The sequence below is a fragment of the Myotis daubentonii genome, chromosome 1 (assembly GCF_963259705.1).
Source record: "Myotis daubentonii chromosome 1, mMyoDau2.1, whole genome shotgun sequence".
NCBI classification, from domain to species: Eukaryota; Metazoa; Chordata; class Mammalia; order Chiroptera; family Vespertilionidae; genus Myotis; species Myotis daubentonii.
Genome location: NC_081840.1, coordinates 55210342 through 55229010, shown reverse-complemented (window position 1 = coordinate 55229010; position 18669 = coordinate 55210342). Strand labels below are relative to the sequence as shown.

Sequence of the window (18669 nt, the reverse complement as noted above, 5' to 3'; positions counted from 1 at the left end):
TCTGAGCCCGACCAGGGGCTGCACCTAGGGATTGGGCTTGCCCTCTGCCACCCGGGAGCAGGCCTAAGCCAGCAGGTCGTTATCTCCCGAGGGGTCCTAGACTGCAAGAGGGCACAGGCCGGGCTGAAGGACCCCCTCCCCCCCAAGTGCACAAATTTTTGTGCACCGGGCCTCTAGTCTACACTAATAAAAGAGAAAAATGGTAATTGGCGTACGACGATACCCTTTTCATTGGCTAATCAGGGCTATATGCAAATTAACTGCCAACTAAGATTGGCAGTTAACTGCCAACTAAGATTGGCAGTTAACTGCCAACAAGATGGCGGTTAATTTGCATATGTAGGCACAATGCAGGGAGGCGAAAGGGAAAGCAGGAAGAAGCCTCCTGCCACTGACAGTGATCGGCAACCCAGGGGGGAGCTAAGAGCTGGGGGGCAGGGCAAAGGCGGCCCTGGGGCCGCCTTTGCCCTGCCCCCCAGCCATGATCAGAGAATCAGGCGCCTTTGCCGCCCTGGCCAGTGATAGCAGGAAGTAGGGGTGGAGCCAGCGATGGGAGCTGGACACGGTCGAAGCTGGCAGTCCCGGGAGCTAGGGGTCCCTTGCCTGGGCCTAAAGCGGAGCCCACAATCGCGGGGCCGCTGCAGCTGCGGGTCCCCGCTGCCTGGGCCGGACGCCTCAGACAGAGGCGTTAGGCCTGGGAAGGGGCAGAGCCTACAACCGCGGGGAGCTGGGGGTCCCCTGCCCAGGCCTGACACCTCTGCCGGAGGCCTCAGGTCTAGTCAAGGGGCCGATCCGGTGATTGGTGATCGGAGGGTGATGAGGGTCAAGTCCTCTGGCCGAGGCATCAGGCCTGGGCGGGGCGCTGAGCTGGGGATTGGGGGGATATGATGGTCCCCTTGCCCAGGCCTGAAGCCTGGGTCAGAGGCATCAGGCTTGGGCGGGGGGTGGAGCAAGCGATCAGAGGGAGATGGGGGTCCCCTGCCCAGGCATGATTCCTGGGCCAGAGGCCTCAGGCCTGGGCGGGGGCCAGAGCCAGTGATCGGGGAGAGATGGGGGTCCCCTGTCCAAGCCTGACACCTCTGGTGGAGGCGTCAGGCCTGGGCAAGGGGCCGATCAGGTGATCAGAGGGTGATGGGGGTCTACGCCTCTGGCTGAGGCATCAGGCCTGGGCAAGGGGCAGAGCCAGCAATCGGAGGGGTCTGGGGGTCCCCTGCCCAGGCCTGATGCCTGGGCCAGAGGCATCAGGCCTGGGCTGGGGGCAGAACCAGTGATGGGGGGAAATGATGGTCCCCTGCCCAGGCCTGATGCCTTTTTATAGGGTATTTTCTTGTCTTTCATTTGGAAAATATTCTTTTGTCTCATCATTTTGTTTCTATGAGTTAAACAAATAGCTACCTCTCCTAATCTTGAAGGAGTGGCCTTGTATAAGACCGGCCTCTCTGTAGACTATATGTGCTGGATGGCTTTGGCAAGCTGGCTAGTGCCAAAGCAGTCACATGAAGCACCCATGGTATCCTGGCTGGAGTTGGGGCAAGGCACCCACCAGGGTTTCTCAGGCTACATGGTTTAGGAGTTGCAAGATCTGGAGGTCATATCAGGTGGGGGGAGGGAGGGCTGGCCCAAGGAATATGGCTCCTGTGGCACCCTGATGGAAAACCTGGCTTGGGCTGGTGCAAGCACTAGCCAAGGTAGTCCAGGATGCACTGAGGTGGGCTCTCAGGTTGGTTAGGGCTCTTGGACATAGCTCCAATGATGCTACCTAGGTGTAAGGGGAACATAAACAATTGTGCTTTCTGGCACCTCTGATCCTGGAGAGTTCCCACAAATTCTGAGTTTCTGCAGTTCCCCATCTGTTTGGCAAAGGTCTTAGAGTGATTAAGTGATTTTCCCCATGTATAGCCTAGGTCAGCAGTGGGCAAACTACGGCCCGCGGGCCAGATCCGGCTGGTTTGAAATGAATAAAACTAAAAAAAAAAAAAAGACCGTACCCTTTTATGTAATGATGTTTACTTTGAATTTATATTAGTTCACACAAACACTCCATCCATGCTTTTGTTCCGGCCCTCCGGTCCAGTTTCAGAACCCATTGTGGCCCTCGAGTCACAAAGTTTGCCCACCCCTGGTAGGTGCTCTTTAAATCACTACCATTGTGCCCCAGGACAGCTGAGTCTGTACTCAGCCCCGCAGCGATATTCCTTCCTACTAGTGATTGTTCCCTTGAGGACGGGTTTCCATGGTTACCACTTCTCTGTCTCTCCTACCTTTCTTTATGTGCTCTCCTATTTGTTGTGCAGAAGTTGTTCAACCAGCTCTCAGTTGTTCTTCAGAAGGAATTACTCGATATGTAACTATGTATTTAGTATGTCTGGGAGAGAATGAGTTCAGGGTTTTCCTATGCCACCATCTTGGACCTGCCTCCTGCATCATCATTTTAAATAGTATTTTATGTGAAAAGAATAAATGTATTTAAGTTTGATGTGAATCCTGAACCCACACTTGGTACAGGCCTGAAGTTCCATTTTTCATGGGTAAATGTTTTTCATTTATGTCTCCAGCTGGATGAAATTTTTCTTGTTTTTTCTCATGCTCATAGATAATTTTTATCTCATGAATTTATATTGTGATTGTATTTACACTGTATTGACTCATGCTCTATCCAGGTAGCTCTAATAATAGTTTTAACTTTTCCTGTGCACAGATTTTGTGATGTGGACTTACTACTAAAGTTCCATGAAAAATATTGGCATTTATCTTTATTTTCAAATGTTATATTCTTACCCCTTTGCACTCGGGGGCACTTGCTGAGTGTTTGCTGAATGAATGAATTTTTCCAATAACCATTTCCAATGCATTTTTGGCATTTATTTTATTCTCTATTAGTTTTGAGTTGCCACTTCATTTGTAGTGATTGGGGGATTATATTTGCTTTTTTAATGAGCTTAGATATGTTTTAAAGTTTAAAAATTGTTACCTAGAATTTGTGCATATGTATGGAATTGTGGTTTAGATGAACCAGAACATAGAATACTTTCATATATTATTCTGCTTTATTATCCAGAAGACTGGCTTGAATTTTCAAAAACAGAAAATAAAAGTCTGATTATGTTACATGTCACTGTGTTGCTTGAAAACAGTCTGTGATTTCAAATTGCAATTATAGTGTTTTTAAATTCCTTAATAGATTATATAATTACTTTAATGCTATGAACTCCATTCACCTTTCATTTCTTAAAATTCTTTACTATCACACTTCCATGTTTCAGTTTCTAATACTCTATACTCTGTCAGGCTTCAATGCATAGATAAGTTCTTTTCCCTCTGCCAAGAATTCTTTCATTCACCTGACAAACACCCACTCATAAATCATCTTCTGCATGATTTTTTTTCAAAACCAACATCCTTTCTGGCTGTAGAATTAGGAGATCTGTGTTCTCATATTTATATCATACTAGAGGCCCAGTGCATGAAAATTCATGCACTGGAGAGGAGGGGTCCCTCAGTCCGGCCTGCCCCCTCTGACAGTCGGGGGGCCCTAGGGGTGGGAGGTCACCCAGCAATTAGGGGAAGGCGATGCCCCATCACACCTCTGCTTCTGCCACTGCTGGCAGTGCAAGCCTTGGCCGGCCCTTGGTGGCTGGGCAGCTGCCATCCAAGGCTTGCATGTGCCCTGGGCCAAACCTGAGCGGCTGGGGGGCCAAGGGGACTGGGGGTCTCCAGAGGCAGGCATGCAGAGTGGGGCTGAAGGGACTGGGTGCTGCCATCATGTGGCTGTGGGCGCCGCCATCTTTGAGGGTGTGGCAGTCAATTAGCATATTCCCTCCTAATTGGCTGTGGGTGCTGCCATATTTGAGGGTGGGGCAGTCAATTAGCAAATTCCCACCTTATTGGCTGTGGGCACTGCCATCTTTGAGGGTGGGGCAGTACATTAACATATTCCCTCCTATTGTCTGTGGGCTCTGCCATCTTTGCGACAGTGTGAGGGTCAATTAGCATATTCCCTCTTTATTAGGTAGGATAGTAAATGTTATTTTGACTCAATTTTTCAGGTTACCCCTAGCATAGAATTGAACAAAAGAGTGAAATATGCATTACACTAGCATTAGTCTCTCACTCAGCACCCACCCATTACATCCAGAATGGACTGAAATATGAGAAATGCCAAAGTGCTTTCTCTGACTGGCAGCATGTAACAAAATATTGATACCTCTCAAGACAGTTGAGATGATTCAATAAAAGAAGCAATGAAGGGCTTTGCACAGTATTTAGCACTTAGTAGGTATATTCTAAAGGTTAATGGTGTTCTTTCCTTTTTACAGCAGCATAGTATTCCATTGCATAGATGTACCACAGTTTTCTAATCCACTCATCTGCTGATGGGCACTTAGGCTGTTTCCAAATCTTAGCTATGGTAAATTGTGCTGCTATGAACATAGAGGTGCATATATCCTTTCTGATTGGTGTTTCTAGTTTCTTGGGATATATTCCTAGAAGTGGGATCACAGGGTCAAATGGGAGTTCATATTTAGTTTTGTGAGGGAACTCCATACTGTTCTCCACAGTGGCTGCACCAGTCTGCATTCCCACCAGCAGTGCACGAGGGCTCCTTTTTCTCCACATCCTCTCCACCACTTGTCATTTGTTGATGATAGCCATTCTGACAGGTGTGAGGTGGTACCTCATTGTCATTTTGCTTTGCATCTCTCAGATGATTAGTGACTTTGAGGATGTTTTCATATGTCTCTTGGCCTTCTGTATGTACTCTTTGGAAAAGTATCTATTTAGGTCCATTGCCCATTTTTTGATTGGATTGTTTATCTTCCTTTTGTTAAGTTGTATGAGCTGCCTGTAAATTTTGGAGATTAAAACCTTATCGGAGATAACATTGGCAAATATATTTTCCCATGCAGTGGGCTTTCTTGTTTTCTTTTGTTTTTATGGTTTCTTTTACTGTGCAGAAGCTTTTTATTTTGATGTAGTCCCATTTGTTTATTTTCTCTTTAGTTTCCATTGCCCTAACAGCTGTATCAGTGGAGGTATTGCTTCGGCATGTCTGAGATTTTGCTGCCTGTGGATTCCTCTAAGATTTTTATGGTTTCCTATCTTATGTTTACATCCTTTATAAATTTTGAGTTTATTTTTGTGTATGGTGTAAGTTGGTGGTCTAATTTCATTTCTTTTTACATGTATCTGTCCTATTTTCCCAACACCATTTATTGCAGAAACTGTCTTGACTCCATTGTATGCTCTTGCCTCCTTTGTCAAATATTAATTGATCATAGTGGTTTGGGTCAATTTCTGGGTTCTCTATCCTATTCTGTTGGTATATATGTCTGTTCTTGTGCCATTACCAGGCAGTTTTGAGAACAGTGGATTTGTAATATAGTTTGATATCTGCTATTGAGATCCCTCCTACTTTATTCTTCTTTCTTAGGGTTGCTCAAGCTATTCGGGGTCTTTATTTATTCCAGATGAATTTTTGGAGAGTTCATTCTAGGTCTGTGAAATATGCCATTGGTATTTTAATGGGGAATGCATTGAATCTATAGATTGCTTTGGGTAATATGGACATTTTAATAACCTGGAGAGCATTATGCTAAGTGAAATAAGTCGGCTAGAGACAGATAAATTTCACATGATCTCCCTCATTTGTGGAATATAATGAACAACATAAACTAATGAACAAAAATAGATACAAAGACAGAGAAGCATCGATCAGACCCTCAAACCTCAGAGGGAAGGCAGGGGAGGGTGGGCAGAAGGGGGAGAGATCAGCCAAAGGACTTGTATGCATTCATATAAGCCTAACCAATGGACACAGACACTAGGGGGGTGAGGGCATGATCTGGGGGCTATAGGGAGTAATGGGGGAATAAGGACACATATGTAATACCTTAATAAAGAAAAAAGTAAAAATTAACGTTAAAAAATAACTAAAGGTTAATGGCAACCCTCTGATTACATTATAGGTTTTCCTCTGAACTTTTTGCAGCTCCCAAAAAGCATACTATACATACTTTAAAAGTCACATGTATTTTGATAAACCAAACCTATTTTCAAAGCAGCTAGTGAGCAATATTATTTCCAGTGTAAGATTTATATTATCATTGAAGGACTTTAGAGCAAAGAAGTTTAAGAAAAATTGCTAAAATACATGAGTATAGAAATCAATCTTTACAAATGTCAAGATCTCTTCCATCCAAATTCCCTTCAAAAAGTATGTTATATCATGGAAAAAAAACAAGAGAAGGAACATAATTTTTATTTTCTCTTAGAAAATTGTGAAATATCTCAAATTTAGGCATTAGGTATTACTTTAAGACATTTACTTTTGGTGGTAATCAGCAAATATTTTTTGTTATACTTTAATTCATTATATATACAAAATCATAGCATTTAGAGCTAGGAGCTTTAGATATAATCTGCTCAAACTTTCTGATTTCGCTCATATATGGTGATAAACTGAGAGCTAAGGATGTCATATGTTATCTTAAATCACATTTAAATTTATTTCTCAGGGATATAAACACAAGAACCTCTGATAGGTTTAATACTCAGGAGATGCATGCATATGGTGTGCAGTTCTATACGGTTAAAGTTTTAGCTTTCTAGGTTCTCGTGCAGCATGGTTGAATAGTGATGTTCACCTTATAAATATTTTCCAAGTTTAAAAAAATTTAACTAGTTTTAATCCCATTTACAGAGGAGGTTTCACTATAAAGTAGATAGAGATACTATGGTCCTATATTAATGATATTAAGTAATTGAACTACAAAATGACCTTGGGAGATGATATGACTTCTAAGACAATGAGCATTTGGAGCAGCATTAAAGGAAGTATTCTGTATGTCATTTCAGAGGTTTAGCCAGAATTTGACTAAACAAAACAACTAATGTGGAATAAAAAGCAAGTTATTAGAGAATAAAGCCATCCTGTGTGTGTATTGGGTATATGTATATGTATCATGTATAACAGATGTATATACACCATAAATATTTTTAGCATTTGATAGTCTTTTAAATCTATTTATTTTAATAGTTGCAAATTATTACATCAAGACCATAGAGCATAATTTTCAATCCATATGTCTATACTTGTTCACGTATACCTTTTTCCAATATGTTATTGTAAATTATGAAACAATACAGATCTTTACACATACATTTATTTTCAGTATTTAAAATTATATTATTTTTCTAGGGATGATGTAACAAGGTACCATAAATTGAGTGCCATAGAATAACAGAAATGTATTGTCTCACAGTTCTGGAGTCTAGAAGTCAGATCAAGGCATATTGACAGGGAAATGTTCCCTCTGAACATTTTAGGGAAGGATCTGTCCAGGGCTTTCTCAGAGCTTCCAGTAGATAGTTCCTTGGCTTGTGGCAGCATAATTCCAATCTTTACCTAACATTTTTCTGTGTGTACATTTATCTCCAAATTTCTCCCTTTTCTAAGGACACTTGTCATATTGGATTGGGGACCAGGCTACTCCAGTAAGACCCCATCTTATCTAAGCCACATTCCGAGGCCCAGGGGGTTAGGCCTTCAGCATATAAATTTTGGGGGACACAATTCAATCCATAACAAAAATAATTCCTGTAGCATCAACTTCCAAAACAGGAATTTCCTCATCAAAACAATCACTAGACATCACCAAAAGTTCATGACTATTTTATTATCATTTTCTTTGTCATCAAGAATGCATCATAATGTCAAGTTCATGATACTATCAACAGCCTTGGGAATTATTTGTAATATCATTAAAGTTATCATTATTCAAGTCTGTTAATTTTATAATCATGATTAGATATTCTTTTATAAATTCGATATTTTTTCGTGCTTATTTACTCTTGTTGCCTTCTAATTTGTGAATTATCTAGTCATATTCCTAAGCATCTATTTACGGGAGTATTATCATTTTTATAGGCATGTATGTTCTTTGTATATGCTGAACATATTAGCAAATACATGTTTTTATTTTTTATTGGTTTATATACAAAAGTAATGAAGGAATATAACAAATTTATCAAACTTTTTTTGGTATCACTTTTTTACCTCTAAGTTTAAAACATACCTTCTCATTCCATAGGGTTAATATTCTTTTCTAGTTTTAATTGCTTTTCTTACTTTATTTTGTATTTAATTTTTTAATACGTCTGGAACTTTGTGGGATATGTGTGAGATAAAGATACAAATGAATATTACAGATATTTAACCTGTGATCTAAGCATCATTTATTGACTAGTGCTTCTCTTTAATAACATATGTCCTTTCTTATTCATTGAATTCTTAAGTATAAAGGTTTATTACAAAGGTATATTTTGTGTTTCACTGAGCTTTTGACCTATTATTTGCTGGGCCCATAAAGTTTTAGCTTTTATGAATTTTTAATATTTGTATATGCTCTCCTCACAATTCTAATTTTAAAAAGCCTTAGATTTTTTTACTTATTAATTCAGTTACACTTGAAATTAGGATAATTTCAAGTTGCAACAACTTATCATTATGCTTTTAATTCTTAAATCTACAAATCTGTTTGAAGACAATTCTTCCTCCCTGTACAGAAAGATGAAATGTTTCCTTGATTCAGATTTTTAGATACTTCCATGAAGTCATGTGCCTTATTTAAAGTTGTTTATTCAGTGTTCAGCCAACATTTGTTGGTCATCTATATTTCAGAAATGTAGTAGAAGTTAAGAAAAGATCATGAATATAACCGAGGAGCTTGTATCTAGGAGGATTGCAGATAAGGAAACCAGTAAAGGGTAAGAATTAACCAAGAGGAAGAATGCACAGTGTACAGAGGGGTTATGCTTTAATTATGTTTTGGAGGCAGACTGGCAATTAGCTAGCTGAAAAGGAGGAGTATCTGTTTTAGGAAAGGAAACTGAAAATACAAAGGCACAAAGTATCAAAGAGCATGGCATAAACATGAAAGGGCAAGAATTTAACTGGGACAAAAGTATAGGTAGGTTGTGAATGAGGTCTGACCAGCCATCAGCCAGCAGTATACACAAATCTGATTTTCTCTCATGTGGGCATTGGATAACATTGATGGGTTTTAAAAAGGGAAGATATGTGATCGTGCCTGTATTTTAGAAAGGTTTCAAGGGGGAAATATCACAGGTAGACAAGAAAAGAGTGGAAATGAACAAAAAGGGTTGGTTGATAATAAAAATGTGTTCAGTGAATGGATAAAACATTGAATTAATCATTGAATGAAAGAACTGGAGTGTATGATTAGAATCAGATGCTGAAAAATAACTGATGACTTTATTTGGATTATCCTTATTTTAGTGAGATGGTTGATATAAAAACCAGTTATTGGGAATAGAAATCAGTTTTCAGGGGGAGATGTCAACTATTGAGTATTTGAAATCGTATTTCATGTCATTGTTTTTTCAAGCTAGTAGCTGATAGTATGTGTGAAATAACATACTATTATTGTTTTATTTTGTTTATGAACTGGTTATATATATTCACTTTAATAACTATTTTAGTAACCCTAATAGCTGACCAGGGTTTTGTTTGTTTGTTTTCTGGGTTTAAAAGTGTAATTCCTGAAAATAACAACAACATTGTATCCTGTCTTTTAATACTTACATTGGTTTTTTTTCTATTTCATGTTTTAATATGTTGGTCAGAATTTCCAAAAATCTGTTAAATTAATGGTAGTAGGTATTTTTGTTTTGTTTTCAATAATAATAAGAATGCCCTAATATTTCACACGAAGTTGATGACTCTAATAACTTTCATTTTTAAAAAACATATTAAACTTAAGAAAAACTCATTCCAATTATATTTTTTTAAAATCACAAGGTTGTGAAATTTTATCAAATGACTTTTTGGGATCTACTGAAATGCAGATATATATTTTCTGACCAGTTGATATGCCCTATTACATTAGTTATTCCATGATTTTAAGTCATGCTTGAAATAAAATCTATATGGTATTATAACTCTTTTTCAGAAATAGTGATGAATTTTATTTTTGATATTTTATTTAGTATTTTAAAATATTTATGGCCATAAATAAGAGTGGTCTAGTTTTACTTTATATTGTGCTTACGTTGTTTTGTCTTCAAAGATATAACCCTAAGATATTGTAAAATCTCTAAAAGTTGAACAAAATTATTTAGCTACAGTAATTATTCTATACCTAATGATTCAAGAAAACAAATAGATTTCAGATTTTCATCAATAAAAGTCATCACTGAACTCTGTGAAGTTGGATAAATCTTTATCTCTCTGTCATTCATCTAGAAAAATGAGGGTTTGGACTACATGTATCCAAGGTCAATCTGGCTCCATCGTTCTGTCAAGTTGTATTCATAGAGAAGTAGTTTCAGCTTTATGGTAATAAGCGAAGCTGAATTAATAAGTTTAAGAGCAATAATACTCTGTAAGGTGGAATTGGATCATGTCATAATGAGCCGGGAAGTTTAGACTTGAGTTCTAAAAAAAATAAAATAAAAAATTATTAGTGTATAGTTCTCTACTTGGGCCCTTGAACTGTTGAAATTGAAAAATGTTGACCTTGTGGTTTATCTAAAATTTCACTGGAGAAGTGTGGACCAGCCAACCCTCTCTGTTCTGTTCAACACACCTGAAACCTTGGACCTAAAGGGCAGCATATGGGGGATCAGGGGCCTTGGATTTGTGTCCCACTTCTGCCCTTTACTAGCCTTGTAATCTTAATCAAATCACTTACCCCCTCCTGGCATCAGTTTTCTTATTTACAAAATGGAATGCATTTCATTACTCTTGTCGCTCTTAGGTTCTCTGATATGAGAATCCATAAATAAATAACCCCTTAGTAAAATATCCTCAATTAATCTAGTCGTCCGAGGTTGACTTTGAATATATGGATCTCAGTTGACCCTCTCAGCAAAGTTTGGAAGCAAATAGGAATCGTATGAGGGGCCTTTTTAAAGTTAGGTAGACTCTAGAGAATGTGGTGGTGTGCCCAGTGTGCTTAGTAAGTGGCAGAACCTCAGCTGGAGCCTAGGACTTGTGATCCTTCAACGGTGTCCTTTCCTTTGTATGACACATTGTCTTTCATTAAATCCCGTGATCACCCTGTGCTACTTTTCAAGCATTCTGGCACATTTTTCAACTCTTTGAAATTATGAGGACCTACTAGCCATCTCCCCTTGGCGTTCAACCTTGAAATTCTGTTCATTTATGATTTTAAATAATGTAACGTAGTAACACTTTGTTCATGTGCATGCTTAAGTGATTTCTTGAAAAGTACTCCATCTAACATTTATCCCTTCTTTTCCTGATTCTCTTTCAGATAGCAGTTCTGTGGATGAAAAGGTTTTAAATCATGCATTTTCTTCCCTGCTGAGGGATCTTGTCTTTTGTACATGTTTGTTTGTGACATATTAGACCCGTTTTGGTTCCTCTGTTTTAGTTGTGAAATGTGCATGTTTTCACAGCTTTCCATCCTTTGGTTGTCCTGTAAGTGTGCCCCCGATATGTTGCATTTATGAAGAGGTTACACCTTGCCAGCTGCGCTTCTCTAGCTTACACTTGCCAACCTAGGGGTCTGCTACGGTCAAACTCAGCATCTGTTCTTAAGTCTGGCTAATCATGATCTCCTGGACTGACTCATGATCTTCACTGCATATACTGAGTTTTAAGGGCGAACAGTATTTGTAATATGATTTACTTTCCTGGACTCTGCCAGTGCCTTTGTTTAAATGCTGACAGCTCATTTCAAAACCTCCGCTCACAAAAACATGTAGCTTTGACTTGGAGCTGACCCTGCTTAGCATTTGTCATACCAGGTGTTATGTGTCTAGTGCAGTTGACCCATGTCCCAAATTCCCCTCTATGCTAAAAGTCTGTTTTCTTTTCTTTCTTTTTCTTCCTCATGTTTTATTTAAGGCTCGAATAGTAAGTGGCAATGATTTGGATGCTTCCAAATTCTCTGCGCTCCAGGCATTTGGTGGGTAAGTACATTCGTAACCTTTCTAAAGTATTCCTTTCATCAGTAGTACTTGGCCATGCTCTCAACATATATTTTGAATGCAGGATGTTGCATGTGGTATAATTAGATAGCCTCACTGTTGCTTTCTTTTTTCACAATAAAGTAGCTCTTAGAGTGTGTTTTTAAAAAATATATATGTATAATTATGTATATGTGTATCTATATACAAAGACTATATCAAAATCACCTAACCAGATTAGGTATTAACATTAACATTCCATACACAAATACAAACACATAATTTGACTAAATGTGTTCATATTCATATAGTTAATACTAACTTTGATCTGCTTGTTTGTACTTAGTGATGTCTGTGTAAACAGTTTTCTATGTCAATGAGTTAATGAATGTAATCTCCACTAATATTTTTATAGCGGTATTTAATGGATGGATCAAAAGTATTTAAAGTTTAATCACAAAATAATGTATGAATTATATTCTATATGTAAAATACGCAAACAAAATAAAAGATTGCCTTGAATGCTCATAATTATACATTGGTATCAGTTTGACATTTATGTTCTCAGACCTTTTCTGTGTGCTTGCATACATATCTAAGCTCAAAGAAAATTGTTTTATATTGTGTATCGCTATATATTTAGCATAAATTAGGCTATTTTGTGTATAAATAAACAAGCTCTAGTTTAGTGTTGACTTTGTAGCAGGTACTTTTACAATTGTTTTATGTATAATGACTTGTTTGATACTTACAATGGCCCTATGAGGTAAGTGTTATTTTGACTTCCATTTTACAAATGAGGGCACCTATGTATAAAATAGTTTTAAAAAACAAACTTCCCCTTCATACGGCCAGTAAGTGACAAAATCAATATTCAAGCCCTGTTAGTCTAGTTCCAGAGTCTTACTGTGCTATATTGTATCTGCAATTCATGGTTTCCTTTTCCCTTTCCTTTTACTTTTTCCATCTAACAGCATGTCTTGGGAAACTTTTCACTTCCTTTATTTCTAAGTGATGCAAATATTTTAAAATATTTATGTAATATTTATTTGTTCATTTTTCTATTGATTTTTAAGGATATTTATAGGTGGTATTATTGTAAATGATACTGCAGCAAACATATAACAAATTGTTAATTTGTTATGGGTGGACTAAAGCTTATTCATAGTATAGGCAGGCAGATTAGTTGCTTTATTAGAGTTGACATTTGAACACATTTGTATTCAATATAAATACAAACAAGATTTAGATGCATATTTTAGGGAGTTTTTAGGCAAATAAATACTTTCAGTTATATTTATAATACTTTTATTCTTCAAAAATGAATATTCTGTTAAGTACATCCACCTAAATGAACATATAAAATTTTAAGTTTAAAGCTCCTGGAAAATAACATATACCATTTTTTTCAAGTAAAAGTAATTAAGGTGTTATTATATCTTAAACTTTTCTATGTCTTTATATAGGTGAAGAATTTACTCACAGTCTTACTATAATATCACAATGATTTAAATTTAAGAAAACCAGCTTACATAAAAGCTTATCATAAAGTATCTATAGAAAATTCAAGTGAAAAATGGATTACTCTCTTGTCCCTATCTCACACAAACTGTCTCTCCAAGTTTCCTAGACATGAAAACGACAAAATGAATGACAGGTTACCATAGAAAATAATTAAGTTGAATTTCAATTTACTTATGAAAAAAATGTTGTATGTCAAGATCTTGGAGGATAATAGAGTTTCTGGTCTTATAGTTCCTGCAACTCCTCCTTGCCAATGGCATCCTTCATTTCATAACAACTTGCTTTCCTAACTCATGTCTGAATATGGACTTTATTATTGTCAGAGCAACAGAGTTAGTCTAGATTCATGTTTTTGTTAAGTGCAAGCTGTGTAAATGCCTAGTTAAAATAGGTCATCTTTGCATTTTGAAAAGATCCTTTCCACATGGTTTTCGTCAGAGACTGTTCATTTCAAGGACTTTCTAAGGGAGTTTAAAATTCTGATGCTGTGGGGAAGGGGCCATTAGGACAATTTGTCATTATCTGAATCTGTATTTCCCCTTGAAGAATCTTGAAGATACCCTTCCCTTAAGTAAAGCCTTCAATCACAACCTCTTTCAGAAAGATTTGCTTCTTTATTAAAAATTATTTTTAATAAAATGAAATATTATTACAATTCTTCTAAATATTATAATGTCTACAGTCCTTGGATACTAAGACTGGAGCAAACTTTCAAAATAGGGCGTCATTGCTTCTTCTTGACAATACTATTTTATAGTTCACTCTTTTACCTTCAACATTCCTGATCAGTTCAGAGCCAATCCACAGTCATCATTCCCTCCCCTTTCTCAAGTGTCAGTGAAAGAATAGTCTATACTCATTCAAATAGGATAATGAAGCTAGCCATGCTGTTTTCTGGTTTCTGCTGATCTCTTCATATATTTCTTGTAAATGTTGCTCGGAAAAAAAACATGCCAAAATTTATTCTGTCAAACTTTTCCCATGTATCACAGTAAATTTAGACACGTTCTAGAAAAGGAATTGGGAGATGTAGAGAGAAAAGATAAACAGGAAATTGAAAGAGAGAGAAGACTGGATGGATGCATGTTTCAGTGAAATTATTCAATTTAACATTTTACATCCACTAGTAGTTTTACAGAAGCTTGGTAACTTTTGTTAAACATGTAAGCTAAAGGGCATACTAGAAGCACACACCACAATGGTGTTAGAGAGGTTCAAGAGCCTTTCTGGAGGAAACATCCCAGAGATGAAGTAGAGAGACAGCAAGAGCAGGCAAGAAGAGCCTTTAGACCATGACATGGGTCTGACATCTGGGAGAGGAAAAAGTGGAGAGAGAAGGAAGGACTGGGTATGAAAAGTTTTAAATGAGGCTACAAGAAAGTGCCAGTCAAACCCATGAGGAGTCCTAGAAGGAGACTGCACGTTAGAGGGGTCCCACATTGAGCAGAAGGCCCACATTTCTATTTCTTCCACGTGCTCAATCATTGGTTGGGAGCAGCTTGAGGAATGTGGCCTTGGGTTAATGCTGCAGTGTATTCTGTAGGTGAAGGCTGTCATCCAGCTGCACTTCTCTGAGGAGACTTTCTCTGAGGGATGTTTGAGTGCTGCGTGCTCATGGCTACCCAGAATTTGATAAGTCAGTTTGATGAAATTACTTTAGTAACTAATAGTAAATGAAGTCAGACAAGTGCCTTCTGCAAATATGAACCACTTTATTAATAAAAATGATACACCTTACCCATATGACATAAGTTCACCCTTCCCTGGTCATTTGTAATAATAGTTTTATTGGTTGTATGATGAATATGGTTTCAAGGCCATTTTATGTATTTTTTGACTTTGTAGTCTCAAGGTACTAGCTTTGTCTGTACCAGAATTGGGAAGAGTTTGTAAAACAGTGGTGGGATAAGGGGAAAGAAAGATAGTGTGAAAGAAGAGATGTTGACCTCTGTTCGCTTTCTTCTCTAGTCGGCTAAGGACTCTGGAGGACAGTTCTCACAGAACTAAGTTCCTTGAGCCTGTATAAAGGAAGGTTTGGCTTCTCCATGGTTCTGAACTAGGCTATAGCTGCTTTCCTTAATTCCAGGAATCTGGTGATAGTTTTCCAATGCATTGCCAGGATGGGTCAACCTTGTCAAGCAAGAGGTGATGTTGAGAGTAGTAAGAAAAATCAGAGATAGAGAAAAATAAAGAAATACTGATTAAGGGCAGGACACTATGAGTGCCAAATAGAAAAAGAGGAGGTTCTGTTTTGACTTCAATTTCAGATAAATACAATAGAAATATCTATATCTAAAAAGTTTCTCCAACAAAGAAAAAAGAGGATTCATGATCAAAAGTGAAGTGGTTTCCTTATCAATTGGAGTTAGAGCTAATATGAAAAAAATGCCTAGATAATCCTGCCCCCAAGCCAGTAAAGACTTAGTAACATTAACTTTGGGTGTTAGTTAAGTTGCTTTTATTTATTTATTTGTTTATTTTATTTTATTTTATTTTATTTTATTTATTTTATTTTATTTTATTTTATTTTATTTTATTTTATTTTATTTTATTTTATTTTATTTTATTTATTTTATTTATTGGGGTACCATTGGTTCACAAAATCATACGGGTTTCGCCCTTGCTGGTTTGGCTCATGGATAGAGTGTTGGCCTGCAGACTGAAGGGTCCCGGGTTGATTCCAGCCAAGGGCACATGCACAGGTTGCGGGCTCGATCCCCAGTAGGGGGCGTGCAAGAGTCAGCCGATCAATGATTCTCATCATTGATGTTTCTATCTATCTCTCCATCTCTGAAGTCAATAAATTAAAAAAATAAAATAAAATAAAAATTCATACAGGTTTCAAGTGTACAACTCAACCAAACATCTACACACCGTATCACCCACCCACTGCCCAAAGCAAAGTCTCTTTCTGTCCCTATTTATCCCCCCTTTGCCTACCTCCACCTCCACCCACCCCCCTTCCCCTCTGGCTACCACCACACTGTTGTCTGTATCTATGCGATCTCTCTCTCTCTCTCTCTCTCTCTCTCTCTCTATATATATATAGAGAGAGAGAGAGAGAGAGAGAGAGAGAGAGAGAGTGGGGCCTATATATGTATATATATATACATACAGTGGGGCCTTGACTTACGAGTGTCCCGACTAACAAGTTTTTTGAGATATCAGCTGTCTCTCGGCCTATTTTTTGCATTGAGTTGATAGAGTAATTTGAGTTAACAAGCTCCTTAACGAGCTCAGTCTCAGAACGAATTAAACTCGTAAGTCAAGGCTCCACTGTATGTATGTGTGTGTGTGTGTGTGTGTGTGTGTGTGTGTGTGTGTGTATATATATATATATATATATATATATATATATATATATATATATATATGTTTTTTAGGATAATCCCTTTACCTTCTTGCATGCAACTCCCCAGACTCCCCCATTCTGACAGCTGTCAGTCTGTTCCATGTATCTATGCCTCTGTTTTTATTTTGTCTACTAAATTCCACATATAAGTGAGATCATATGGTATTTATTTTAAAACTCACAGTGCTCCTCATGTGTGTCTCATACTGAATCCATGATTGTTTGGGAAATATTTTTTTTCTTAAAATGGAATGGACCTGAATCTCTTAAAATGTGATTCAAACCAACTGACCTAAGAGACAGCCATTCTAAAGCGAGATTAATTCATGAATGAGGTCCTCCCTCCTATGGACAAGGCATTGGCATAGCTCTGTGGAAAGAAACCACAAAGACCAACTCTAAGTTTAAAATCAAGTTGGATAGAAATCTTACAAAATTATACAATTTAAATTCGTAGGTACCATAGGAATGACAAACATGTAGGACCATAAAAATTGTGTTAATACTTCTCCATTGTAAAGAGAGTTAAATAGAAATCAAGAAGGATATTTAAAGCCATGTAGAAGAATTTATATTTCACATTGCATAAATGAGGAGCCATTAAAAACACTTAAATGGAAAAGTACTGTACTTTAAGGAGATTAATCTTTAACAGTATGTAGCTTGGACTTAATGGGGAGGAAGGAATGGAAGGAGAAAGATCAGTTTGCAATTGTCTAGGAGGTATTGAGGACTAAAACTAGACTGATGGCAATATGAGTAACAGTAAGTTAAAATATTATTAGTGTAAGATTGAATTGCTGTATGATAATGGATTGTGAAACTAGACCCTGTTTGCATCTGATAGCCATTATAGTAGTGAACTCCTATACCAAATCCCCTGGAAGGAAAAGATCTCTTCCATAAAAAACAACTGGCTGAAAAGTCAAAGAAAAACAAATATTTCCCTTTTTCTCCAGAGAGTAACCTCTTACTGAGATTGACACAAATTGTTATGTCATTTTGTTAATATTTGGCACACTTATTCAAGTATGAAAGGATGTTTGTGCAGGATAAACCATTGACCCAGGGGAGGTATTACAGCAGTAGAAACACCCATTTTCTAGGCTTAGGATAATCTCTGGCCCTTTCTTCAAGAAATAAGGAAGTTACTTGAGGGGATAGAGAAGAATCTAATTTTTTTTTGTTTGTTATTTAATATTAGTTAAGATTATGAAACCTCAGGATCATCCTGGGTGGCAGGCAAGGGAAACCCCAAATTTTACTCGTCACATAAAGGCTACTTTTTATCCTTATGCTGATGGGGTTACATTGTAGATCTAGAAGATGCATATGATCCCTGTACATATCAACCCAGGATGCAGATAATGTCTTCATTTCAGGGAAGGAAAACACAGCCACCATCAGCTCTCCACAGCTTTCCTTCAGCCATTTCCTGGCCCCGGAGCCACCCATAATTATTGCACATGATGACTGGCTCCTTAGAAAGGAACTGCTTTCCCTTTTTACCTTTAGGTGACTGCCAACTAAAACCACACCCAGCAAGAAGGCTACCTTTCCCTAGCTTCTAAGAGCGCTAACTCTACACCATAGTACTTGAGACACACTTTAAAGGAACCCCAAATTGTGCACTTCCCAAAGACTAGTGTTTTAGCAATAGAAATTGTATTTTATACCCAGCCGCTGAGGCTAAATCTTTTCCTTATTAGCATGATGCTAATTCTACCTCCCTACTCTCATGACTCCCATTCAAAATCATTTTTCTTGCTCTTGGCTTCACCTCAACAACAACAAATACTCTGACGCCAGTGCTTGTCATACTTTCTTCGCTGAGAATC

At 37.8% G+C, this 18669-nt stretch overlaps 1 protein-coding gene across 1 annotated transcript in view; it reads left to right on the top strand.

Annotated features, from left to right (window-relative positions):
* UNC13C (unc-13 homolog C) overlaps positions 1-18669 on the top strand; it is a 523285-nt gene that overhangs the window by 110284 nt on the left and 394332 nt on the right. Inside the window, exons 2-3 of the mRNA XM_059700746.1 lie at positions 11298-11320; positions 11894-11958. Coding sequence (XP_059556729.1) covers positions 11298-11320; positions 11894-11958 — 88 coding nt within the window. The remainder of the gene's footprint in view (positions 1-11297; positions 11321-11893; positions 11959-18669) is intronic.